Raw genomic sequence first — 27,384 nt, forward strand, 5'->3', positions numbered from 1 at the left:
GAGAAATATTTGCAATTCAACAATATTTTCACATCCATAATTTCACAATAATAAATTATATTATCATGCCACAATTTATTAACTATTTTATCACAATACTTTTTAAAACATGTTTTTCTACACAAAACCCGCATGTTGTGAATAAACAAGTTCAGTGTTTTTTTATTATTTATTAATAGACTATCAAACTAAGCCAAAAAAATGAAGAATATTTTAATGTATTATCAGCACTATGATTTTTTTAAAGTTTCATAATTTTGAAATTATTCTGTGTGTAACGTCACAAGTTCTCGTCAGTGAGTTTTCCTGATAGGTGAATTGGCTTCCCATAAACTGGATTTCTACAACACTCTCATCATAAGTTGATTAGGAAGAACCAGTGATGTTCTTCAAAGCAGTTCGTTTTTATAAAAATTATTTTAATTATTTTTTTCATACATTTTTCAGAAACTTCCCTTTACAATTTAATGCTTCAATTTTTACTAAGCCAAAGAAAACATTTTTTACATCCAATTTCCCGTAGCACTGAACTTCCTCATTTATTCGATTAGCTTATTCAAAACAATACATCATAAGTGCTCTTCTTCGTCTTTGAACAACATTTGCGGAACTAGAATGCAAAAAATACTATGTTATACTTGTCACTTTACCCAATGTATTTGAGATATTTTATTTTATAATCAATCTTTTTGTTTTAGTTTTAAAATAAATATTTGCGTCCTTATGATTTACCCAAATATTTAATTTTAAGGGCCATATTCAACGAGTTGTAAATAACTCACTAAGACTATAGGAAGCATAATAGAAATAATGTTTAATCTTAAGAGGAAACGCACTCCAATTTTTCTTCATACACCCGTATTCCCGTATTTTTTTTTTGGATTATGTATGGCATTAGAGAAGTGATTTTTTTTACACAGTATAGATATTTACCATTGGCGTGTCTATATGGTTTCGTTTTTATAAAAACAGTTTACTGTGGGAACTAGAACCATCCAAAAACCTGTTGAAAAGCAGAGTTTTATCTGCTGTCTTCGGGCGCACGGTATACAAATATGACTATTTTTTTAACTCAAAAGTACGGATACAGATAATTTTATTCTGATACTCTGCCCAAAAAATAACAAAATTTGTTCAGTTTTGGGGTGTGGAAAACGGGACAGCGAAACATCGATTTTGTCTATTCTTACAAAAGGTCTAACATGGTGTTGTCTTTTTGGCACAGTATCGTGGAGGTATCTGCAAGACAGTGACAGGAAAACAATGTTCGAATACCTATTTATCAAAATTCTCTGTCCTCACAATTTATGTAAACCGAAACAAAAATAATAATGTATACGTACATTTCTAATTTGGACTAAATACAATAATTTATATCAAACTTTCGATTGTGTTCATTTAATATGTATCTGAGTATGTACACAAATCTAGCGATAGCAAAGCAATGCCAGGATCAGCTCGTGGGTTATAAAATCAATACAATTACTATTATGGAAATCAATCAACAATATTAAAAGACATTCTAAAATTAAAATGCTCACATTTCAATTGAGCTATATCCTATAATACTATTGTCTAGATACAATATAACAAATGAGTGACACTTACTATAAATGTGATTTATTTATTAACCAGAAGGACAATTATTATTATTATTCGTATAGTAAATTGTCATTTTTTGGGAATACAACATGTCCGTTAAAAATCTCAAACAAGTTGATTACAAAACAGAACATATCAAATTAAAATCAGCATTCTATATTGGTGCGTAGGTTTTCACGGGCACTGTTATAAATATGATTATTTTTTGGGTGATCCCGTGCAAGTTAGATTCGTTCTCAGTTTCGGCTACCATTCATCACCCAAAACAGAAATATAATATTTGCATTCTGTATTGTTGAAAAAGATTGCATACATTGATCATTCAAATATTTTAATTTACAGTTAAGCATAATTCGAAGTATCGTATAAAAACACAAAGTAACCTTCATTACCAATAAAACATTGTAATGATAATAAAAATGCATTTCATGTTTCATATTATAAAAGTCATAGAAATTATTACATTTAACTAGAATTTACATTAAAAAAAACATATTTACCATTTTCTTAATAGTTCATGTAAACTTTCATGGAAATTTTTAAGTAAATGAATTGATAAAATATATGTATGTAATATAGACATGAATTCCAATAAAGAATTAATCCAAATCAAAATTGTTTCAACAAACTTACTAATACAAAAGTGATAGATGAAAAATATCATTGTATTTTTCGTCTAAATAAATTTGGGAACATCTCCTTATGAACCTTCTTCGCCAGCTCCGGACTGAGGTAAGGCACGATTTGGGCGTATAAATATGATTTAGATATTTTTCTAGATTTGCTACTAGGTCTTGATTTTGATATGCTCCGCTTATCTGTTTTCTGAGCAAGAAGCATTCTTTTCAGTTCAGAAATTTCTTTTGAGTTTTTGTTTATCAATTTTATGCACTCGGTGATCGGTACATCTTTGGCGGGAGAGTTAGTTTTAAGCAAATTAGGATGAGTTACTGCCGGTGGCAATGTGTAATCGTCATTCTCAGCATCAACTGCTACAATTTTAGGAGGAATGGGAGATGTTTTTTCCACGGTGGTTACTTTAGTCTGAGAATTTTTCTTTTTTCTTTTTTCATAAATATCATTTTGTTGATTGTAAAGAAGTAACTGTTTGTTGATAATATTAACTTGAGCAGCTTTATCATTTAATGTAGAAATTTGCGGGTTGGGAGAAGTGATCGTTTCATTGGAGATAATATTAAAAACACCATTTTGGTTTTCTGTGTTACAAATGGGCGTTAATTGCCCAATTGTGTACAAAACTGGCGATTGACTCTGTCTTTTTTTTGAAATTGTATAAGTGGGGCTTATGGGAATGGAGGTTTTCAACTTTTTCGGAGGAGTTTTGAATAAATTGTCAACTTCAGGATTCGCAGATTGTTCAGAGGCAGTTTTTTCGGTAAGATTATGCGCAGGAATCGGAATGTTCATTTCCAAAGCGGGGGCATTATCAACAATAATAAGAGAACTATCCAGCTGGAGAGGATCGACATTTTCCAAAACGTGATCTGGTAACCTGTTTGGAAATATTTTGACATCTTTTTTAGAGGAGGAATTATGATTTTTTTCATTGGCAATCACAGTTTGTCTGCCTCTCGTTTTCCTCGTCAACAATTCAACATAGGAAGACACATTCCTGGATCTGCGTTCTGGCGGTGCAATGAAAGACAAGCCTAATATAGGAGACATATTGACTGACATAATGGAATCTTCTTTGACAGGAGGTTGGACATCAGTTTGTTTTGTGGGCGGCACGGAACATTCGTACTTTACAAGTGGATTGGTGGGTTCATCCGGCATGAGTCCCGGTACTGCTCTCGGCACGAGGCGGTCATGCTAAAAATGTTAAAGATCCAAGATTATGGACTCGCTGTATTAACAACCGGAAAGGCGAGAAGTCAATCTATAAAATGTTTTTCAAAACTAGTTGCGAAACAGTAAAAAATACATGAATTATTTTTCCAAGGTTCGCTGTATTATTGGTAGCCATATACATTTCATCCAATAAAAAACATATGGAAACAATATCTTATTTTCTGTCAATTCTACATTACAAAAACAGCAGTTTTCTATGAACTTAAACAAGTTTTCAGTAAAACTTTTTCCTTTTCTAAAATCATACGACTAAATATGATTTGTTTTTACGTGTCTCAATTCAAACTGTGGTTGTTTAGATATAAATTTGTTACAACAAAGGGAAAACATTTTTGAGATGGGAATACATTTTTTTTTTTTTTTTTTTGCACCACAACAGGCCAGGAGGCCTAATTACAGTGGTGAATTACATCACAGAGTACCCAGGCTTGAGAAAAATCACATTTTAATTTTTGTGTTCTCACCGGGAATCGAACCCGGAACCTTCCGTGCGTGAGTCAAGCGTCTTGACCACTACACCACGGAGGCCGCCGAATAAATATGGAAGTGGGGCTTATGAGCTGTCGTTGGCTGGTTTAAGTGGCCACTTTACACACTGTGTGACATTAGCCATTCTGTCTATGTTTAAACGTCTACATTTCCTTAACTCTTCCATCTGTTTGTGAAGTAAAAGAGCTGAAACCTTTATCATGCGGGTGAGATTCGTCCGGCTGAACCAATTCACCCACTAGGCAGAAGGCAGAAAAATCCAGCCTGTCTGCAAACTTTTGGACATACTCAAAACATAGTTGTGATTGTGTTGTTTTGTACAAAGGTGCATAAAATAATCTTATGGAAATGTGCGTGAGAAATACTTAAGTTAAAAACAAATCTACTGCCGCTGACCTCAATTGGTATGTTATATTAAATAGAATTAAACATGGAAATCATGATTCTATTGATTTAAACTTATAATATTAGAAATCAAACACTGATTTGTGTCTACTGAACTTTTATTTTATTTTTACAAGTATAAAAAATACAAAAACAAAAACTTTGTGACAATTGTTTCGCCTTGTTGGGGCATTTTCAAATGAATGTGAAGATTAGATGGATTGAATGTCCTTATATAGTTTTATAATTCAAGGTACTTAAGTAGAAAATAAAAATAATCTTATGAACTATAGCATGTACATTAATCAGAATTGAGGGAAAAACCAATGGTTTTGAAAAAACCAAGTGTTTGATTTCTAATATTATAAGTTTAAATATGGAGTTCTACAAAATAAACACCAAATCAATCAATTCTATTGATTTACTTGGTTTCAAATTTAATAATATGTACTCCATATTCAGTTCTATGTTCCGGTTGTAATACCTTGTATAATTAAATGTTTCTTAAGCCTGGGTTTTCCGCGCTGCAATTGACTTTCTCATCCATTGGCGGTACAAAATTAAAAACAATGTATTCTTACAATGTAAACTTTATTTATTTATGAATGACTTCAAAGGGGAAAACGGCTAAGAAAAAATACATCAAATCAAAATCTGTAAAAGATGTTTAAAAATTGTCATTTTATAAAAATTGTGACTTTTTATGGACCAGGACACCAACCACTACACTATAAGGTGGACATATCTCCACTCAATTTCTTGCTTTAGAAGTTTTACCTGAAAATAGCAAACAAGTCGAAAGCACTCGTCCAGGACTCTGGCTCTAATTTACACAAAGAACTGTATTTTCAATCTGCCCGGACGCGGATAAATTGACTGTAGTTAAGGTCAAATTATTAATACCTTACCTTATAATTCATGAACATACTATTTTTAAAGTGATATTGGCATATCACTTTATTTGCAAGTTGGCTTTTGGTGAGACTCTTGAACTCAAGGCGCTGAGCATTCTGCATCCAGAAGAGGCATCTTTCTTCGTCTCTTACGGGGTAGTGGAAAAAATGCGTCACTGAATCGCTGGATCTGCTACAACCCTTATAAGTGCACTTACAACCTCCCATTGTGTCCTAAAATCACCCCAAACATACACTTAAAACACATTAGGTTAAAAGCAAAATTGCAGGAATTATTTGCAAGGCCAGTTATTTTAATTTATATTTTCAATGAAAAGAAAGAAACTTTGGTAAAACAACAGAGCTTAACTCAAAATAAGAGTTCATGCAAGTGTCAACAAGCGTCATAATATTGTCAATAATGTCTTACTTTTTCTATAAAATTTTCAAAATGACCTCAATTCAATTTATCTGTTTTCAAAATTAAGCCACATAAAAACTACGAAATAAACTAATTACGTTTTCAGAACTTTAAACGCACTTTTACGACCTGTCAAAATGTAACCCGTCAACCGTCAACCCAAAATCATCCGAAACCCCTCAGAATCAGAAGTAACGGTGGGATTAATCGAAATAAAAAAGTTGAAATATTGGATTATTAAAAAGATCGAACCATTTCGAAATACTTACAATTAATCGAGTTCACTCGGACTTGACGAAAAATAATCGAGATATCTCGAGTGAATTCAATCGAAATGGTTTTCCGAGACAATCGAGATATGAATTCGGACATGACATTTCGAGACAATCGAAACATCAATTCGGAATGGGTTTCGAGTAGAGATTCAAGGTGGTAAAATTACCCCGGTATTTTACGGGAATTTTACCAGATTTTGGTAAAATACAGTATTTTTCGATATTTTACGGTATTTTTCGGTAAGAAACGAATTTGACGTACTTATTTTTATTTTTCAAAGATATTACAATTACGAGTAGCTTTGTTTTAGGACACTTTACATGACTGCAAAAATCAGGTTTAAATCTATCTGGTTGTTGTCGAGATTTATTAGAAGTGTTAGACGTTCAAGGTCATTCGGTGTGTACTTTTTCACTTTTTTTATAAAAAGGGTTATTATGTTTTGAAACTTAACAGGATCGGTGAACATAGGGTCCTTAGTAAAACTTTAAATTTGTTACCTTGAACGACCACCGCTTATGCCACGATTTTGAAAAAACGGTGCTTAAAATCAGTTTTTTGTGTATAATTAAGTCCCTGAAGGCTTTATAGAAAAAAAATAAACAAAAGTCTGAGAAAATAAAATTTACTTAAAAATGGTGATATTTTTTTTTTCGTGGGATCAATACTTTCCAAGATACACGTTTGACCATCAAATAGATTTTATCAAAATAGCGGAAAAGCGCTATTTGCATTAACTTTTTACTAATTGTTTAATAGTTGACCTACCAAAAGTCATCATTATCATCATCATCATCATCATTCCATGTCCGCTACCTAGTTGGAGCATATGGTGTTCACAAAGATCCTCCAGGCATCTCGGTCAGATGCCAGCTCCTGTGGTTCCTAACAAGTCAGGTTCGCACCTCGTAGTTGTGACATGAACTACCAACTAAATTAGCAGCGGAGGTCTAAGACGCTGAGAACTTGAGGCCTCGTTAAGCAGGCTAACCTAAAGTAGCATTATGTAATATTAAATTATTTTTATATTATAATGTACACTGTTTAAAATATTTGTAATACCTATCGCCTGTATAATACTTTTATCGGAATGGATGTAAAATAGCGTAATTTTACCAAAAGGCGCATTTTATTGCGCACTTTTCTATAAAACCTTCAGGGACGTAATTATACACAAAAAACTGATTTTAACCATAACTTTTTCAAAATCGCGGCATGAGCGGTGGTAAACTTTGAGCTAAACCATGCCAATCCAACTTCATCCCACACTGTTTAGTCGCGAAGAGATCAACGAAAAGCCGGAAGATCTATCCCAAAAAATTCCAAGTCATGTGATGAATTGACTAATCTACACATTCTGGACATTGGGGCATAAAAACTAAAGTTGCTCTTAGAAGATTTTATAAATAGCAGATTTTGACTTCTGGTGACACGGTTGGGAACTGAAAAGAAATTGATTGCAATAGAGATGGGACATCACTTAAAGCATTAAGTATTTTGAAAATGCATATAAGGTCCATCTCAGTTCTACGTCTCTCCAATGAAGACAGATTAAGAGATTGCTCTATTTCAAAATAGGAATAATTACCCCTTTGTAATCCGAGCATTATCTATGGAATACCGGAAATGAATGATTCATTCAACTCGTTCACTCGATTATTTCATTCATCATTCGATTAGTAAATTAATTCGAATATTTTCATCACTAGTTTTGTGCGAGCGGTGAGCGCCAACGAAAAGGTGTACTAGTGAACCTTGTCAGCAGTCAAGTTCACCAACAACGCAAATAGAGAATTGCTTTACAGGCAGCCAACCAAAAAATAATATTTATAATGTTGCTAGTCAGTAGAAAAATTTTCCCTAATAAAATGACAAAACTACACAACAATACGCATATCTCATGTTTATAATCAATTTGTCAAATGAAGAATGTTTTGAAAGTCAGATGCGTGAGTGGAATTTTGTGGTGATTTTGTAATTATAGTATATATTTAGCTGTCACGTTTTGTTTTGAATCGTAAATGAATGCGATTGACGTCATTTCACATCGACAAATTTCGTGGCTGCTGTAAATGCAAAATAGTTTAGTTTCTCGATTTGACAGTTTCTTACGGTATGTAATATTTATGTGTTAGAACAAATTAAATGGACACGTATATTAAGTGGAGCACGAAGTTTTATCTAGCTCCTACCTATGAAATGTTGTATTTATAAACCAAGAAGGAAATTATTGTTCATTTTTTGATAAAATACGTTTGTGTATTACTCGTTTTGAGTATTATATACTAGGTAAGAGGAAAAAACTATGTATTTGAAATAATATTCAAGGTGATCACCTCACGTTATAGGAATCTTGGTGTAATTTAGTTCGGGACGAAGCCGTAATATCTAAATTCAGTTATGAAGTCATGATTAACTGTTTTTTGGTGCATTAAAATTATGATTTACAAAAGTGTATGCATTTGAAAAACTCTAAATCTGTTTAATTCCAATGGATTTGTGATTTGCTGTACCTACGAGGGAAAAATAAATTACACTTATTCGATCTTGTCTGATAAATACGCCTGATTTGTGTGTGTATATACATATATTACAGTTAGCCCCTATATGTAAGGTAATAGCCATCACAGTTCATATTTATAAACATATATATATGGTCTAACTCATTAATATTCGCAATACCATTAACCGCGTTAGTGTTTTTATCACTTGTTCAGCTGTAAACCAGCAACCTTGGATTCTTTACAATTGTAATTAAGCGGTATTTACTTAGATCACTTTGAGTCATTGTTACTTGTGAAGCCTTTGTCAGGCAGGCACTGAATGATTTATTTTGTGAGAATAATCATCTGTCGATTCTGAAAAAGAGTGATAATCTGCTCTAAATACTTCTTAATATGTATAAAAAATGTTTTTTTCACATTTATTGTATTTAGTAACTCTCGAATCGAATACAAATTTTCGTATTGTGTTGTGTTTACAGGAATTCCACCTTGTGCTCTCAGCCGTTTTGATTCCTGACACGTTTGACATTAAATATTCATTTGACCGGGTATTTTTACACCAAAATATTTCACAGTCCCTGGTTGTGTTGGCCTCGTGGTGTAATGGTCGACGCGTTTGCCTACCATGCAAGAGGTCTCGGGTTCGATTCCCGACATGGTTGATATGAAATATTTATCGAAAAGGGTGTTTCACGCTAGGATATTTCATAGTCCCTCGACTGGTACCTGAAGCGTAAGACTGATCACTTTACCTTCATGTAACAAAAATGATCAAGATACGCTGCAATTGGTGTACCAATACAGTGCCCTATGCTCTATTAGGTGCAGATAGAGAAATTATGATAAGAGAAGTTTTATCCTTAATGAATTATATCTTAAAAGGCGGTTGGAAAGAACAGATATGTTGTTCAAACCTCGCTTGAACCAGCCAATTTTTTTTTTTTATTCCTTACCATTTTATTTTCTCTGCAACTTTTTAAATTTTGCTCTAATTTTGTTTCAATTTATTATTTTCGTTTTTTTTATTAGTCATTCCTATATTTATATTGAAAATAAAACAGTTTTTTGTTTACATGGTGAAATTAAGTTTGCAGCATTCAGCCTTTTTACAGAAATAAACTACTATTATTATTTTTGATATAATCCCTGCAAATGCCTTAACTCCCATACTATATGCAATTACATACATTATATTATATTTTAATTTTTATGCCGACTTCGCAACATAAATGACGTATACGCACGCACAGGCCATGTCTTTGTTGGGTTATTTTTTGTTTATTTTAATGTTCGAATGTATTCCTATCTTAAAATGAATTTCTGTTAAAATATCCGTCGAAACATTCTATTTTATAAAGTAATATTTGACTACTACTGTAAATTGTAATCTAAAAACTACAATCAAACTCTTATCTAATTTTTCTTTGTAAAATACTAGCTTTTTATCTGATATGACAAATTATCTCAAAAGTAATAAACGTTTCATGATATTTATGTGTTCTATTTTATATTTATTTCTAGTAAAAGAAAGCTTGAAAACATGGCTGGATTATGAAATAACTTCACTATTACTCAAGTTGTACTTCTCCATAAGCAATGGACAACTTAAGGTAAGTTGCATACATTTATAGATCCATACTTATATTGTAAATCCTTAGGTGTGTTTGTCTGTTTGTTTGTTTCTTTTTCGTCGCAACGAAGCGATCGATCGGCTTGATTCTTTATGTAATGCGGATATTGATTTCAGAATATACCTTTCGACGTGGAATGTTGCCACAAACTCTCCGAGCCAAGATCTAAATGCTCTCCTTGACTTTCCATCAGTTGAAAACAAGCACCGTCCTTTGCCAGATTTTTACATTCTTGGGTAAGAAAAGTATTTGATCTTTTACTTCTAAATAATTATTTGGTGTACATGTTTCCTTCCGCAGTTTTCCTGTAAATGGCTTTAGCGGTAGGTAGTGGTCGAAATAAATAGATCATACACATTGTGTAAAATAAACTTGGTGTCCGTATCATAAAGTTATTCTCGATTGAAAATGTCAGTTTATGAGCCGAATCCTCGTCATTCGCAGGAGGTTTTAGTTTTTGGCTTCAATGCAACCCAAAAGAGTTAGTAACAGAAAGGAAATATTACAAATAATAATTAAATTTTATGGTTAAAAATATGAGTTATATAAAGAAATATTTTTTGTGTGTTTATTGATTAATTATTAACATATTACAACAGAGATGAAGAACATTTTAGAGAAGGTAATATAGAAGTCTAGGCATCTACAGGGCTTATGACCTGTCATTGACTGGTTAAGGTGGCCACTTTACACACTGTAACATTCACCGTTCTGCCCATATAACATCTATATTCCTTCAACTCTTTCATCTGTTGATGTGTGTGAAGTTAAAGAAACCTTTATTTATGCGGGTGAGATTTATCTAATTGAATTATTTCACCTACATACTAGGCAACGCCTGAAACTTTTATTTTTTCATTTCTATATTTCTTCATGGACCACGTGGATTTATCAACAATATTTTGAGTTTGTCCAAATTTTTTTAGACAAGGACTGGATTCAACTCCCTGGGGAGCTGTTAATATTAACATATTACTACAGAGATGAAGAACATTTTAGACATTTAGATTATCTTAGAGTATCTTAGAAAATTATTGTTTTCATCCAATGTTGATTTCCGTTATTTTTTAATGGCCCTGATTTTTAAGAACATGTTTTGAAATTGCAAAATCGAATGGATTGCTTACTTTTTAATCTTATATTTGGCTTAACACTTTGAAACCCTGTAGATGCCTAGACTTCTAAATTACCTTCTCTAAAATGTTCTTCATCTCTGTTGTAATATGTTAATATTAACAGCTCCCCAGGGAGTTGAATCCAGTCCTTGTCTACAGAAATTTCGACAAACTCAAAATATTGTTGTTTATTGTTTTATTATCTTTATTATCTGCCTTTAGTGTTTTATGATTGTTGAGATTTTATTGAGCCACAACTCAAACCACTGTTTTTACTAACAAAATGAAAGAAGATAGAAGACATTCAAAAATACGCAATTTAGTTGATACAAAGTGTAAATTGATAACTGAATTAATAATACCGAAATTATAAAAATAAAAATTCACACACATATTTATATAAACACGGTCACGCAGACATTTTCCATCTCCTATACTAAATATTAAAGATTCCTTATAGGCGTTATAATATGCCTGTATTATATGAGTATGTCATTTAAATGTATATTCATGCTTATGTTTTATACCTTCTTCAATATTTTTACTTAAGTTGTTTTTTTTTCTTTTTTATTTAAAAAATATATTTATAAATATACTTATTTATTATTATTATTGTTTTTTTTTTAAACTTTTATTTACTTTATTATTATTATTTACTTGGTTATTATAATGTGTACACTTGATGAATAACTTACATAGCTGTGAAAAATAATTATTGACTGTTTTTCCAATTTAAGTTCCAATGTACCCTACCCTTATCTTCTCTATGAAAAACGATTGTTGTTTTCCCAAATAAATAAATAAAATAAAAATAAACAAATTTAGAAAAGTACATTCATCAATATAATAATTAAGTAGCAAAGGTGTGACTAATTTAAACATTGTTTTTGCGGATAACTTATGTTGTACTTAAGATATTTTTTTATTTAGTTAAACCAGCCAAATTATCAAATAAATCAAGGGCGTTCAGATGAAATCGCACTAATGGAGAGCCTCTTTTGCCGCTTATAGAACATAATTTTCCACTTTGAATGGCATATTCAACTCAAAATGGACTTTTTTAAGGTTAGCGACTTTTGCCTGAACAGTGGCGATACGAAATATGGTCTTACAATATTATAGTTTGTTTACTTTTGATTTACCTGCTTGTGTGAGAATGTATCGCAAATTAATAAAAATAACTCTTGGTCGGTTCCGTTTCAGCAAACTCTTATCTTATATTACCAATACCTTTGTTCAGTGCTGTAAATAATTACCAGCTCCTTTGTTTATACAATAAAGTGTACAAATTTGTGTGATTTTCCATGTTTAACATTCTGCCAAACAATGGCAAAGCTTGATGAATGTTGGGATTTGTCAAAAGAAACGCTTTTGTTGGATTTTCTGACATTGAATTCATAAAAATATCGTACTTTTCATTTTCATTTATGAAGTCTTTTGGAATACGCGTTAGTCTGGACTCCGCATCGGATTGTTCATAGGAATTAATTGAAAACAGTGCAACTCTTTTCTTAAATATGTTGCACACAAGATGGACTTAGGATGATGCAATTATTGATTATGATGCGTTATTATCCAAATTACAACTTACAACTCTTGAGGAATCGAAGATGAGGCTCGAAAACGTGGCCATCTATAGTGAAACCGAAGAAAACCACTTGTTGTCTTTGTGCGGTCAATGTAACCATAAGAGTATCTTTTACTTTTAAACTCTTTTCTTACCAGAAAAAAGGGAGATGGCTATGTTTTAATGAATTATTATTATGTAAAACAACATAAGCAGTCTTATTAATCAAAAAACTCAAAAATGACAGTAGCTGGAGATAGCCATGTTTGTTTTTTAGTATCACACATGACGTAATGACATATTACAACAGAGATGACGAACATTTTAAAGAAGAGAATATAGAAGTCTAGCCATTTACAGGGCTTATGACATGTCATTGGCTGGTTTAAGTGGCCACTTAACACACTGCGTAACTACCATTCTCCTATGTTTCAACATCCACATTTCCTCAACACCTTAGGAAGAAAATCCAAAACATTGTTGATTAAACTAACTCGTAAAAGAAACATAAAAACTGATAAATTGTTTTCAGGTGTTGCCTAGTAGGGGAAATGGTTTAGCCGGATAAATCTCACCCGCCTGATAACGGTTTTAGCTTTTTTACTTTACAAAAGTCAACAGATGGAAGAGGGAAGTGTGGATGTTTAAACGTTAACAGAATGGTGAATGTTACACAGTGCATAAAGTGGCCATATAAACCAGCAATGACAGGTCACAAGCGCTGTAAATGTTTAGACTTTCATATTCCCTCCCCAAAAATGGTGTCCCCCTCTGTTGCTACAAATTTAGATCTAGATAACTCCCTAGGGAGGAAATACAGCCAGTCTGCAAACATTCCGACATACTCAAAACTTTGTTACAACTTTTTAAAGTATTTTGATGACTTGTATATTTAAGAAAAAAATTAAGGCACAATAAATAATTAGCGATTTCAGTTTTTTTAAATTCCAAACAGATTTTTATGTAAAGAAGCCTATCCAGCGCTATCTTTTTTCAGTATACTTTTTTTGCACGGTACTGTGTTGAACTTATTCCCCGTGTAAAAAGAGGTCCCAGTGTACCTTCATATTGAAATTGTTTAGTGTTTAAATTCTGTAAGTTTGTATGTTTTATTTTTTCTCAGTTTCCAAGAAGTAAAATCGCAACCCCAGAATGTTGTTATGGACGCCATTTTCTCCGATCCCTGGACCGCTGCGATCAACAAACTTCTGGTCAAGCACTCGTACGTCCGAGTGAAGAGTATCCGACTACAGGGGCTGCTGCTCCTTGTTCTTTGCTTGAGGAAACACTTGGTGCACCTCCGAGATGTGGAGGCTCAGTACACAAGAACTGGTCTTGGTGGAATGTGGGTTAGTGTCATAAAACTTTTGTTCATGCACGGACTTATTGCTACATGGAAATTTATCAAAACCAACAACAACAAAAAAGTAATTAAACCGACCCCTTGTCCCCACCTTGTAGATGATGAGGGGGGATTTTAAGACAGTGAAAGGGACATTGAAAGTTGTAAATGAAAACATATTTTCGCACTTTTCCTTACTGAATTTGGTCAGTAGAGGAAGAATATAATCAATTCGTAATATAAAAAAAATCGCTTGCTTGTATGAGTGAAACCAAAGAAAGACATTTAGTCTTTAAAACGGATTCCGGCATGTGGTGGATGCTTTCAATGTTGACTCTTGTGAAGTAAATTAAGTAAGTACTCTTGCTTTGCACTTACAGCCAATCTGCTAAACAAAATGGATTTTTTACCCTTGAAAATAGACGCACTTTATCTGAATTATGCTATTTATATAAATTATTAAATAATAAAGTAAATAATTTTAACCTACTCTCCAAAATTAATCTTAATTTCTCCTTTCACGTGACAAGAAATAAGTATTTATTCCATCTGCCAGTCTGTAGCACTAACTATGCACAATACTCTTTCCTCTATCATTCTTGCTCTAACTATAATGCTTTTTTTTATTTATTAATATGTTTGACACGCCCCTTAATTTATTTTAGAATAAATTAAGACTGATTCTTTCTGGCTGCGAAATGATCCCGCTTGCTATTTAATGATGCTCACACTTACACACACTTGAACACTTACTCCCACATACACACAAACACACCTAAACACCAGTGGCGTCTTTGATACCAAATTTCTAGTGAAGCTCAGATTTTAAGGATAAGTATAATATGCGTAAATGTTAAGTAGGTATCTGTAGTAAATAACACAGTACGGACCATGTTTGTAGGCATCTTTGAGCATTTTTATATTGGTTGCTAGTTTTTTATCTTCATAATGTGTTGATATAATGCGAATTAAAATACATACGTGAATAGCAATGAATTCTTAGTGTGGCTCAGCCTCACTTGCTTCATATGCTCCTTCGTCCCTGCTATACACTTACTCTCATACAAATACACATAAACACACCCTTTTGTTGTACCACAATTTAGTATGTATGATTTTTATTTAGAAACTTCGCTGGTTTGTCCTTCAGCCGTATCTTTTTTATGTTATTATATCATTGTCGACTGTTTGTTTCTGTAAAATAAATAAATACAAGAGCTGAGACTTCTATCATACAGGTGAGATTCTTTCAAACAAAATCATTGTATTTAATGTGTCGAAACCTGCAGTAAAATTCCTTTTATAAATATAACATTCTCTCAAATACCTGCTCTTTTTGGCACGAAATTCAACATACAATATGCTATTAAAAAATATGTTATTTACACTTCGGCGGAATAAAATATACTGTCATTTCAAGCCTAATAGTGGAGCTTCACAATGAAGTTGGCTGAAGTATTGTCCGATGTAAAAAGGCTAAGATAACCTGTCGGGAAACACTGAGTATTCAAGTCCATATTATCTAACATCTCTTTTGTAATTATTTTACCTCCAATGATACGTACTACATTTTTTCTCATCCTCTTTACAGGGAAATAAAGGAGCTGTGAGTGTACGCCTTAGTGTCTACGGCTGCTCAATATGTGTTGTGAACTCGCACCTGTCTCCGCACGACCACCAGTTGGATGAGAGAGTGGCCGATTATAATAACATCATCAAATCCAATACATTCCACATCAGAGACACCTCCAACATCATGTTCCATGAGTGAGTTCCTTAAAAATGACAATTATTATCAAAAATTAAATCAAGTGAATACCCCATAAAGCTCTGCGACTTAGAATAGACAGACAATGCGGTTTTTCTTGAAAAGTCTGTTGGTATTCATCAAGTTGAGACTGCAAGAAAACTACGTTCGTCTGGGTCTTAATGTTAATACTAAAAATATCCAGATTATGTGCAACAAATCCTGTCGTCATCGCCCTCTATAATAATGAGCAGAGGATCGAGAAAGTTGACATCTTTAAATACTTTTAAGGAGTTTACATAACTGCGGATGGTGGCTTGCACAAAGAGCTCTCAACCCGCCTAGGAATTATTGGAGCAACTTTTACCACAACGCATGCTATCTGGAAATGGTCTATATTCAGCCATAACGAAGTGCCGATTATTTAACTCTTGTATAATGTTGGTACTCTCTGCAAATCTTGGCTTCTGAGTTTTGAGAATTAGTGCTTAAGGAGTTTCGATTGGTTCGATTTCATTTCTAACATTGAAGTTCATAAACGGACACAGCAGTCTCCTATAACAAGTGTTTTGTGAGCCTTAACCCAAGTTGCCTCTTCTTCATACCTCCAGGGGCTCCCACCGTCCTAGAAGACAGTCGATGACGATCCTTCAATGGAAAAAATGCTTTTGTTGACATGGGTAATTTTATATGAAAAATCGCTACGGGTGTAAACAATTCCTTCCTAAACATTTACCTTTTTTGACATCAGAATTTCCAGCATTCTTTCTCTTCTTCTTACCTCATGATGCACTTTTTCGCATCTAATTATGCATAGTGCACAGCATTGGCACACCATCTGCAGTGTATCTTGATCATTTTCCCGTTGGCTTTTATTAATTTTATAATCATTTTAATTTGAATTCAATTCAATTTATTTATTTTAAATAATACATGTATTACAAACTAAAATTTTATACATACATATTATAAAAATACATAAAGAGACTCTTGTCAATATAGTAGGAGAATCCTGCTCCGGAAAACCCCTTCGGATACATGGAACAGATCAATATCAAGAGCGATGTTGTTTAGCATAGAGGTAGCCCTTCCAACAGGCATAAGCATCGGCAGGTTGGTCCTGTATATCGGAATATGAAACAATCTATGCTGACGCTGTCTTAGGTTATTATCAGGAACATACAAACCAATGCTCATCATAATCTCAGAATTATCTATCATACTGCGCAACAATCGATAAAAATTCGTAGTCAAATACACATTCCTTCTAGTCTTTAAACTGTTGTAGCCGAGCATTCCCTGGAAAAACTCGGTCGGGTAGAGCCGATGATAATACCCGCACTCTCATGTAGAGATATCCAAAAAACTTTTTTTTTATTTTTTCTATCATAAGAGAGTGCTTCAGTTCATGTGGCCCCTAAATCATCGAGCCACTCTCGAGTCTACTTCGCACCAAGGAGTTGTAAAGAGTTCTCAGTATGCGGGTATTTTCAAAAACCCTGGCAGTACGCAGAACAAATCCTTCTTTTTTTTTTTTTTCTTGTCTGTGTTAAGTAAATAACTTGAATTATAAAAATATTTCAGTTATGTGTTCTGGCTTGGGGACCTGAACTTCCGCCTGTCAGAACGCGCTCCGGAGTCATCCCAGCAGGTCCTGTCACGTATTCTGGCTGCGGAGGAGGACTTCAGCAGCCTGCTGCAGTATGACCAGCTCCGAGGAGTAATGGCCAGCGGAGACGCCTTTTCAGAACTTACGGAAACTCTGCCAAGGTTCCCTCCGACCTTTAAATTTGAAATAGGCACCAGCAAATACGATGAGAAGTATGTTTTTTTTTCTTATTTTTATTTTATTTATATACGAGGGGGGACCCAAAAAAAACGGGAATTTTGTCATAACTTCTTTACTTTTTAATATTTTTACACCAAATTTTGATCACCTTCAAAGTATTCTCCCTTGACCACAACGCACCTCTGCAAACGATCCTTCCATTGCTCAAAACATTTTTTTATTTCACTTATCGGGATGTTCTTTAGGCCTTCCAGCGATTTTTATTTTACCTCCACAGTGGCAAAACGCTTTCCTCTCGTGTCCCTTTTGAGTCCGGGGAACAAAAAGAAATCACAGGGGGCTAGATCCGGTGAGTAGGGGGGGGGTGATCAATTGGTGTCATGCCATTTTTGGTCAAAAACAGCTTTACGGAGATAGCAGTGTGGGCCGGCGCGTTGTCATGATGGAAGAACCAGTCGCTTGTGCGCCAAAGATCTGCCATGAAAATTTTTTTTTTTTCTTCGGGTTAACTCAACTTCATTATATCAACTCATTAGTTAACCCGAAGAATTTTTTTTTATAATGATCCTTAAGATAAAAATAACTTTATTTAATTTACTTTCACATAACTTTGAATTATCTATCCTTACCTCTGTTTTGTATAAATACATTGAACCCTTTAATAAAGATACCAGTCTCGAAGATGTCGCGAAAGCGATGAAACCGGTCACTGGATATTCCAAATTTGTGGATTAAAGTATCACTCGTCTTTTATTTATATAATAAAATAATGGGGGGGTATGATTGGTTGCGAATTATGTGGGTATGCTTTGTCGATTATTGTTACACTTCAATATCCTTTACCCACAACTGTTCACTTCCCACCTCCAGTATCCCTTGATAACCCGCCACAGCAAGACCTCGTGTTGTATATTTTTTCGCCAAACGTGTGCCGCATCACCATTTGTTTCCACCAACCACCAGTGTTCAGCTCCAGATTGGGGGCCTATCCTAGCGTTGGTGCCGCTCGCAATTGACCAGTCGGACCGCAATTCCATCAAGAACGAACCAGGTTAGTAGCTTCCATTCCAGACCCATTTCATTTGTTGGAGTTGTGACTGATTGACATTGCATACCACATATCAAAGATATTCACCAATATACGAGTATTAAAATTTAAAAAATACAGTCCACTATATCGTTGAAGCCCTAGGGCTTCGCCCCCGCTATTTCTCGCCCCGCACCCACGTGGGAATTCGTTTTCCCGCCAATGATTATGATTAAAAAATCAACATTAACAAAAAACTTATTGAAAAAAATATGCTGTCTAGGGAACCCCCGGCACACATTAGTGTTAATAATATAAATAAATAAACTTCTACAAAGTTTATATTTGATGTCTTTATTGAAGTTATGATTATTTTCATATATATTGATCAGATAATTTTAGATGATCTGATGGAAAATAATCATAACTCCAACACTGGATTAAAAGTATTTCATGTTGAAAATAAAATATTAAAATTAGACAACTTAGAAATCTTAGAAATCTTAGAAATTAAAAAAGCGATTCATAATAAGAAAACAATAATTAATAACCAAATAAACAATATTTCTTTTAGTCCTCTCCTGTCTAACTTCGAAAATAGTTATATCAAATTACCACCCGTGTGAGGAAAAAATTACTTTATTTTTTTGGGTCCACGTGTAGTATTTAGTGAACATGATAAAAATAAAAAAGGAATCAATTCATTAGTTACGTAAACCTTGACGAAGAAGCTTGTTTGCTTTGAAACTGGTCCGTGAAAAAAAAAATAAAAAAATTAGTGGTTAAAAACAAAGTTGTTTATTTATTTTATTGAATAAACTTCTATCTATAAACTGTTTGTCTATCAATGAATATTTTTCTTCACAGGCGAAGACCAGCTTGGACTGACAGAATTCTGTACAAAGTAGTTCCGGACAACTATGAAAATGTTACCCTTAAAGCGGATCAGTTAAATTATCATAGTTTACCCCAGTACACTATCAGCGATCACAAACCAGTGGTTTCAGAATTCATAATTAAGGTATACATCTTTATTTTCACAGCATGCATCATTTACAAACTCTTCAGCTTCTTATTTTCAAACGTACCATTGAAATGATGTCTCGAAAAACGATGCATTATTTCAAAACCTTTATCTCTGATTGTTACATACCAAAGTTTCAATCAAAATATTTTGGGGGTTGATAGAAGTGTCTACGTCAGAATTTGATCAAAATGAATTGGGGCCATTTCGTCACAAAAAGTTAAAGTAAAATAATTATGATACTATGCCATAATTTTCAAAAATAGATCAAATTTATGAAATAACACTGGCACAACTAAAAGAAATATTTTTACAGGATGTTCTTAGATAAAGCCGTACAATCTAGTGGTAAATGTTTTCAGAGATAAAAATAGCATGTTTTATTTTTCAAATCTTCAAGTACAAAGAATAGTTACTTTGCCCTATTGCTATAAGCGATATCTTCCAGCCAACCAAAAAAACAGACTGGTCAAAAGAATCGGTCAAAAAATAAACACCTGAAAAAACCTAATTAATTCAATATAACAGCTGTTTTTTAATGGGGGGGTAAAGCTTCATAATTGTGCCACCATTTCTTTGTTTTTTGTATATCATTGTCATTATTCTATTAAGGCCCCAATAATATTTTTGAGAAATGTGCTGTAGTTGTACGTATAGAAAATATATTTAGGAACATTTTTGCATATTTAACTTATTATTATTTTTTAAGCATCCGTCTGTTGTTTAATTATTTTTTATTGTATGTTGTATGTATGTATCTTATAATTAAACTATTTGTATACTTTTTTCCGCAATAGATTCCATTTTTAGTTTCATGAAATTTAGAGTGAGGTAACTGTTGTTAGGTATTTTATATTTCTCTGTTTTTCTTAGTTTATTCTGGTACAATGAATTCCTTTATAACAAAGATCACTTTTTTTTAACTCCGTGAATATTCACATAATCATCATCCTTTTTAACAATGTGTACATATAAATACATACATTAAAATACGAAAAAACAATACATATTAATTTATTGAATTTAACACTTGAGTTTATTAAAAGCTCTACTATATTATAGTTTCGGAAAGTACAGATTCTTCCGTCTGCAGTTCATCACTTGGGTTGGATAAGGTTCTAACTGAACATTTCCATATTCTGAGATATGAGGTGTAAAATATTACAAAATTGATTTCTCACAATCCATAAAACAATTGCTGGCTGAAAATTCATAACTAAGGTAATAAAACCTGAGCAGCCTGGCAATACCTTCTGCATTAGAATAATTTTTAAATTCCACATTTAAAAATAAAGCTGACAGCTTTTGTATTTTACTGAAAACAAAAATAATACGCCTACCGCTGTCTTTATATAGTTATCGCTAAAAAAGTGTTAATGGCATTATTATCACTGCATCCAATATCCAATCCTGATACACAAAGACGAATCGAGAATTAAGTTAACAAACGCATCATTTTCCCTTATAATATCTGTTGGAGCGAGGGGATACACTTCAAACAGGTGAGTCGATTTCCATTGTAGATTAAGCGGCAGTAAGCATCCTTAATAACGTGTGTGTTGACTGACGTTATTGGATTATCTTGGATTAGTTCATGCGCTCTCCAACTATTGAGGAAAGAACTTGTTTGCCCCTCTATATGGTGACACGAGAGTTTTAAATATATAAAAAAGCGAAAAAAATGGTTTCTTATGAAAAAGTTATTTTCATCCAATATGTCAGAGCCTTATCCAACCAAAGCGACGAGTTGTATGTAGTTATAAACTAATTGAATCAAACCTTTCCTTTGATTCATATGAAATAAAACTCCTTCATTATTTTAGAAATCCCATCAAAATAAAATTTAATATAACTTTAATTAATCATATAATATACAGTAAAACTGAAATCTTCAGGTCCCATTTTTTTTCCATACATTATCATACAAATATTCACCCCAATCAAAGTTTATAATCTTTATTTTTTTTAAAATCTTATTTTATAACTAAAGAAATAAAAACATATTTGCCTAATAAATCGATTTGCACTAAATGCCGACTAGGGAAGCGGTTGGGTGTGGGAGTCGTAGGGGTTTGAGGAAGGGATCCTAGTCCAAGGTATTAAGGATTGTCTCCGTTTTCAAATTATATTTTTAAAAAAACTATGCAAATAAAATTGATTTTGAAAAAAAGATATTAGGATTTTTTTTTTAATTTACCGTGAGGAATGTTCCTCTGAAATTTTGCGGTCTGGCCCTGAAATACCATGCATAGTAATGTTTTTAACAAATTCAAGTGGTTTCACAACAGTTAGTTTTTTTCTAAAACTCAGGTGATTTTCTTTACTCTGGCTATTTTCTTCTTCATTCTCGAGTTACACAACACCTCTCCAAAGATCTTTTTCTCAATTTAATAAACACAAACTCTCTCACAACTGTGCATGGCCGCTTATCAAACTTTTCATTTGCTTTTATTCTACTCTCGCATCTGAAATTAATGTAACAGATACGCACAAAGGAGTCTGTTGTCACGACCTTTGGAAAATCTTATTCAGATGGCTCGTCCGAGGCCTACAACATTCCAGAACAAACCATTGTAAGTAACTAACAATTAACACATTAATGTCTACTCATTATTCTCACATATCATTTGTAACATAACCAAAAATAATACAAATCTTATCATAAAATTTCTATTTAGAACAAAAAATGAAAGAGTTTTTCGCACAAAACGGCTGAAACGGTTTCACAAAAAAATGAAACAGAAAAACCAGTCATTAATTCACAAATTAAACTGCCTCGTGAAGATGTTTCTAAAAATAATGTGGCTAGAAAATTGCACTTTTGCACTTTGCACTTTTTTATTTTTGTTGAAGGAGTCGTGGTAGTTTCACATATCCCAACTAGTTTTTTGTTACAAGAAGTAGTTTAATTAATTTGTTTTTATGAGACTATTTCACCGGCTGCTTGTTCCAGATTTTTTGCCCACACTGCTCTAAACTGTTATTCAGAAACCGTTTCATGAAACAGTATTATTTATGAAACAGTAACTGCTAATGCTACTCTTTTTAAATAACCAAAATACCCATCTGTAATTTGAACCACTTTCTTTAACTTCTTCTTTTGCCGCTTTAGTTGGCGACCATCGTTCTGAATTCCGCTACTGCTTTCTGCCTATCGCACCACTGTCTGAGATTTCTGAGCCATTATGCTCTTTTCCATCCCATATTCCGCCCTCTATCTTCCCTTCCGTAACAAGTTAAAGAAGGGCAAACTTTTCGTTGCGGAATATGTGACCAAAGTATGAAGCTTTTCTTCTTTTGACAGTGGTCAGTAACTCTTTTTGTGCATAATGCTTAAAACCGCTTCATTGGAGACACAATCAGTCCATGCAACTCGAAGTATTCTTCTACTCGACCAAAGTTCGAAGGCCCCAATTTTGTTCATCGTTGAAACTTTAAGAGTCCAACCCTCCACTCCATATAGCAACTTTGGCAATACATAAGCTTTAATTTCTCTCCATCTTGTGCTTAGTCTCAGATTTCGGTTGCACGGGAGTTTCTGCATTTTATAGAAGGTTGATCTTGCTTTTAACTAATTTACTTTAGTTAAAATAAAACAACTTTGTTTTTAACCACTTAATATATATTTTGTTACTCACCGGTGTCAAAACTACGCAAGCTTCCTTATGAAGGTATACTAGAGTTATTAATATTATCCTATTTTATAATTTTAACAATGGCATAATAGGATAAGTCAAGTCTTTGTGTCATGTGGTATTTTATTTTTGTGAAGGTGTGAAGTGGGGGGTGACAGGGGTTCAAACAAAAACAAAACAAACAAACCATCACGCCGTTTCCCCGTAAGGGTAGGCAGAGAGGATAGAACGCCACAACACTCTATCTTTGCATACAGATCTCGCTTCCTCTACATTCATACATCTTCTCATGCACGCGCGCCGATTATTCCGACTTTTGACATGTCCATCTTTAAGTATTTGTTGGATTTGGTCATGCCATGTCTTTCTCGGTCTTCCTCTATTTCTGCATCCATCAACATTCGCATTGTAAATATTCTTAGCCGTTCTCTCGCTGTCCATTCGTTCTACATGTCCAAACCAGCGCAGAGCTCCTTTCTTGATTTTGTCGATAATGCTTGTCTCAGCCTTACATAATGTACGGATCTCAACATTTGCGCATCTATCGTACATAGTTTTACCACACATTCGCCTGAGAGATCGCATTTTGACAGCATTCAGCCTACTTTCATCCCTATTTTTCCAAATCCATACTTCGCTCCCATACATCAGGGACGGGACCAGGACTCCGTTGTGACTGCCAATTTTGCCTCTTGTGACAAGCATTTATTTGCCAAGGTCGATTTAAGTCCACCGTTCACTCTGTTCCCGGCACTGACCCTCCTTTCAATATCTTTCTCAGTCATTCCATCCCTAGTGAACATACTTCCCAGGTACACAAATATCTCTACTTGTTTTAGTATAACTCCATTCACAGTGATTTCACATTTAGTCATACTTTCATTTCTTTCAAAAACCATCACATTCGATTTATCGACATTCATCAGCAAATCGCTTCTCTCGCATACATCGTAGACCTTTGCTACCAAGAATTGCAGTTCCTCTTTGCTGTTAGCAAGGAGTACAGCATCGTCAGCATACAAAAGACAATTGACTTTTAAATCACCCATTTTTGCTCCCATTCTTAAGCCTTTCAGTTCTTTCATGCAGTTATCGATATACACGTTGAACAGCCATGGTGACATAACACATCCCCGCTTCACTCCTTTATGAATGTCAAACCACGATGTGTATGATCCGTTTACCCTAACACATGCTGTGCTGTCTTTATACAGAGAAGCAATAGCACGTGTTAGATTTCCGCTTACTCCGTACTCCGATAACACCTTCCATAATTGTTATAGTTATCGATATACACGTTGAACAGCCATGGTGACATAACACATCCTTGCTTCACTCCTTTATGAATGTCAAGCCACGATGTGTATGATCCGTTTACCCTAACACATGCTGTGCTGTCTTTATACAGAGAAGCAATAGCACGTGTTAGATTTCCGCTTACTCCGTACTCCGATAACACCTTCCATAATTGTTATAGTTATCGATATACACGTTGAACAGCCATGGTGACATAACACATCCTTGCTTCACTCCTTTATGAATGTCAAGCCACGATGTGTATGATCCGTTTACCCTAACACATGCTGTGCTGTCTTTATACAGAGAAGCAATAGCACGTGTTAGATTTCCGCTTACTCAGTACTTCGATAACACCTTCCATAATTTTTCTCTGTCAACTCTATCAAACGCTTTTTGCAGATCGACAAATGCGCAGAAAAGCTTTTGGTTTTTAGCAAGAAATTTCTCTGACAGGGGTTGGAATGCAATAATTTGTTTCCTTATTTCTAAAACTAGACGGCCGTCTAAATTAAAGTTGTCGGCCTCGTGGAGCACGGGTCAGTGCGTTTGCCTACCATGCAAGATGTCTCAGGTTTGATTCCCGACATGGTTGGTGTTTTTACTCTAGAATATTGCATAGTCCTTGGACTGGCACCTGAGGCCTAAGACTGATCATCATTACATACATATGCATAAGGGCGGGCATATTGCCTGAAGGTAATTTCCTCTTACCTACCCAAACGGTTTAATTTAAGAAAATCAGTGGTGTATGAACAAATCGTTGGTATATTATAATATTTGAATTTTTCAACAAAATATTGAAAAACATATTTATTTTTAAGAAATAAAAATTAACTAAATATCTACACTGTATCACCTTACCTTCATGTAACAGAAATGATTAATATACGCTGCGATTGGTGTACTAATCCAGTGCCCTATGCACCATTAGGTACGGAAAGGGAATGATGGTGATGATTAAAACTAGACAGTTGTGGACTATAGGAATTATTGTTTATTTGATTACTTATTATTTTTTTGTTATTATTATAAACATTAGGCAACTTGGAAATCTTAAAAATTAAAAAAGCAATCGAATTTCAGTCCCTCTCTTCCCTCACCTCGAATGATTATCTCCATATGTTTAGATTTGATATGATATTTAGTAGAAACTGTTAAAATTATAAAATGGGGATAAAAGTGTGAAAAAGAAGCTTGTGTAGCTTCAAAACCGGTTGGTAATAAAAATAAGTGGTTAAAAACAAAGTTGTTTTAATGTGCCGTCTTCGGGGTAAACTGTTTAACCTGAAGATGGCTCCTGCAAAAAAAGATACATATTGATAACAGTGACTGTGAAATCAAACGCAGCAATTTAAAGTAGTTTTATTTTAATAAAATATTATTAAATCAGTTTTGTTCCTTTGAGAATTTCCCCCTTTTCCCCCACCAGCTTTTCCCGGCTTTATCAATGTAAATTCTTATGAATTTATTATCATTTTAGGTGTTCTCCAACTATACAGAACGTTGTGTTGAGTTTGCACCAATCAGTAGTGTTTGGTTTATCGGAGATGCGGATTTCATCGCCAAGTATACTCTCTCGAGTGATGTTCTCGTTTATCCCAATGATTGGATTGCTGTCTATGAGGTAAATTTTACAATTTTTTAAAATCTTAACTGACACTGTATTGTACAGAGTTTTTAAAAATGACATTTCAGTTTCAGTGCTGCAGAGCAGCGTTTATTCAATAATTTAAAATACAAATGTATAACAATTTGCTACCCACTAATCTAAAGACTTTTCGGTGGGACACATTTTTTTTTTATAACAGGGTTATTTTACATTATTATATTAATTGATTTATTAACAAGCACTATAAAGCATTTAGAAGATATTTCTTCAGTTCTTTTTTTTAATTTGAAGATCTTTCATGTTAATGATGGTTTTTGGGAGATAATTGAACAACCTTGGAATAACGCAATTCAATGTTCACTCTCCGAAGTAATTTGTAATTCGGGGAACGATCAGGGAGCCCTTAGTTTTTAATCATAATATAAGGTGACACAAAAGTCATCACCCTATCGGAAGATGCCATAACTTTTGCAAATGGCGGCAAATGTTAGTTCTGCTTTGACATTTGTGAAGTGAACAGATACAAAATACACGTCAACAAGACATGAATCGCCACACTTCTCTGAGAATGTGGAAAAATTGTTTCGATTTTTTCGCGGAATAATTCGTCGGTGGTGTTGGCGCAGCGTGAATTTAGGCGCAGATTTTCCAGTCATCCGACACCAATTGGATAAGCATTGCGGCATTTAGTCGCTCGCCTAGAAGTGTATGGGACAACATGAGATGCTGCCTGACCTGGCCGACCCCGGAGCAGCCGCTCTGCTGAGAATATCCCAGCTGTGGCTGAAGATGTCGCAGAGGATCTTGGAGTATCGACCAGACGACGTGCCACGTAATTGGGCATCAATCCGCTCTTTACAGAGAATTTTGGGATTGGCAAACAAGTGGTTCCAACAGGATGAATCAACGGCGCATACTGCCCGAGCCACAACCAATATTCTGAGGGCTGTATTTCCGCATTGCTTAATCTCTTGTTTTAGTGATTTGCCCTGGCTAGACAAATTGGCATATTTAACTCAAATCCATAATCAAACTGACTAAGCGTGTTTCTTCCCTCCAGTCTTCATATGTGAACATCCAATAGTACGATTTTTCTAGGAATGGTCCCCTGACTTTAGGCGAATGTGAAGTATATTATTTAATATTATTATTATTTAA

The 27,384-nt window shown here is 33.9% G+C and overlaps 2 protein-coding genes across 7 annotated transcripts in view; one reads left to right on the forward strand and one right to left on the reverse strand.

Annotated features, from left to right (window-relative positions):
- Positions 1-328: 328 nt before the first annotated feature.
- LOC148277703 (uncharacterized) lies at positions 329-6,298 on the reverse strand. 2 transcript variants are annotated; one of them, XM_088232515.1, is made up of 3 exons: positions 5,931-6,298; positions 5,256-5,474; positions 329-3,435 (listed from the first exon to the last, which is right to left on the reverse strand). In XM_088232515.1, exons 2-3 carry the CDS (start codon positions 5,466-5,468, stop codon positions 2,263-2,265), a joined length of 1,386 nt encoding a protein of 461 aa, XP_088088641.1. In that variant the 5' UTR covers positions 5,469-5,474; positions 5,931-6,298; the 3' UTR covers positions 329-2,262. The 2 variants fall into 2 exon arrangements, with proteins under 2 accessions (XP_088088641.1, XP_088088640.1); XM_088232514.1 differs by having other exon boundaries at positions 5,671-5,944.
- Positions 6,299-7,861: 1,563 nt separating this feature from the next.
- LOC148277704 (inositol polyphosphate 5-phosphatase K) overlaps positions 7,862-27,384 on the forward strand; it is a 38,524-nt gene continuing 19,001 nt past the window's right edge. For 2 of the 5 annotated variants that reach the window (XM_088232531.1, XM_088232533.1), the window contains exons 1-8: positions 7,893-8,050; positions 9,963-10,051; positions 10,189-10,308; positions 13,878-14,103; positions 15,688-15,863; positions 17,428-17,664; positions 19,527-19,680; positions 26,098-26,241. In XM_088232531.1, the coding sequence (XP_088088657.1) occupies positions 10,038-10,051; positions 10,189-10,308; positions 13,878-14,103; positions 15,688-15,863; positions 17,428-17,664; positions 19,527-19,680; positions 26,098-26,241 (1,071 nt within the window). In that variant the 5' untranslated portion in view covers positions 7,893-8,050; positions 9,963-10,037. Of the gene's footprint in view, positions 8,227-9,962; positions 10,052-10,188; positions 10,309-13,877; positions 14,104-15,687; positions 15,864-17,427; positions 17,665-19,526; positions 19,681-22,166; positions 22,366-26,097; positions 26,242-27,384 lie in introns of those variants that run through there. The other 3 variants (XM_088232530.1, XM_088232534.1, XM_088232532.1) reach the window with 3 other exon arrangements.

Source organism: Micrasema longulum, unplaced genomic scaffold (genome assembly GCF_059751315.1).
Source record: "Micrasema longulum isolate JH-2025_06_02 unplaced genomic scaffold, ASM5975131v1 h1tg000993l, whole genome shotgun sequence".
Lineage (NCBI taxonomy): Eukaryota > Metazoa > Arthropoda > Insecta > Trichoptera > Brachycentridae > Micrasema > Micrasema longulum.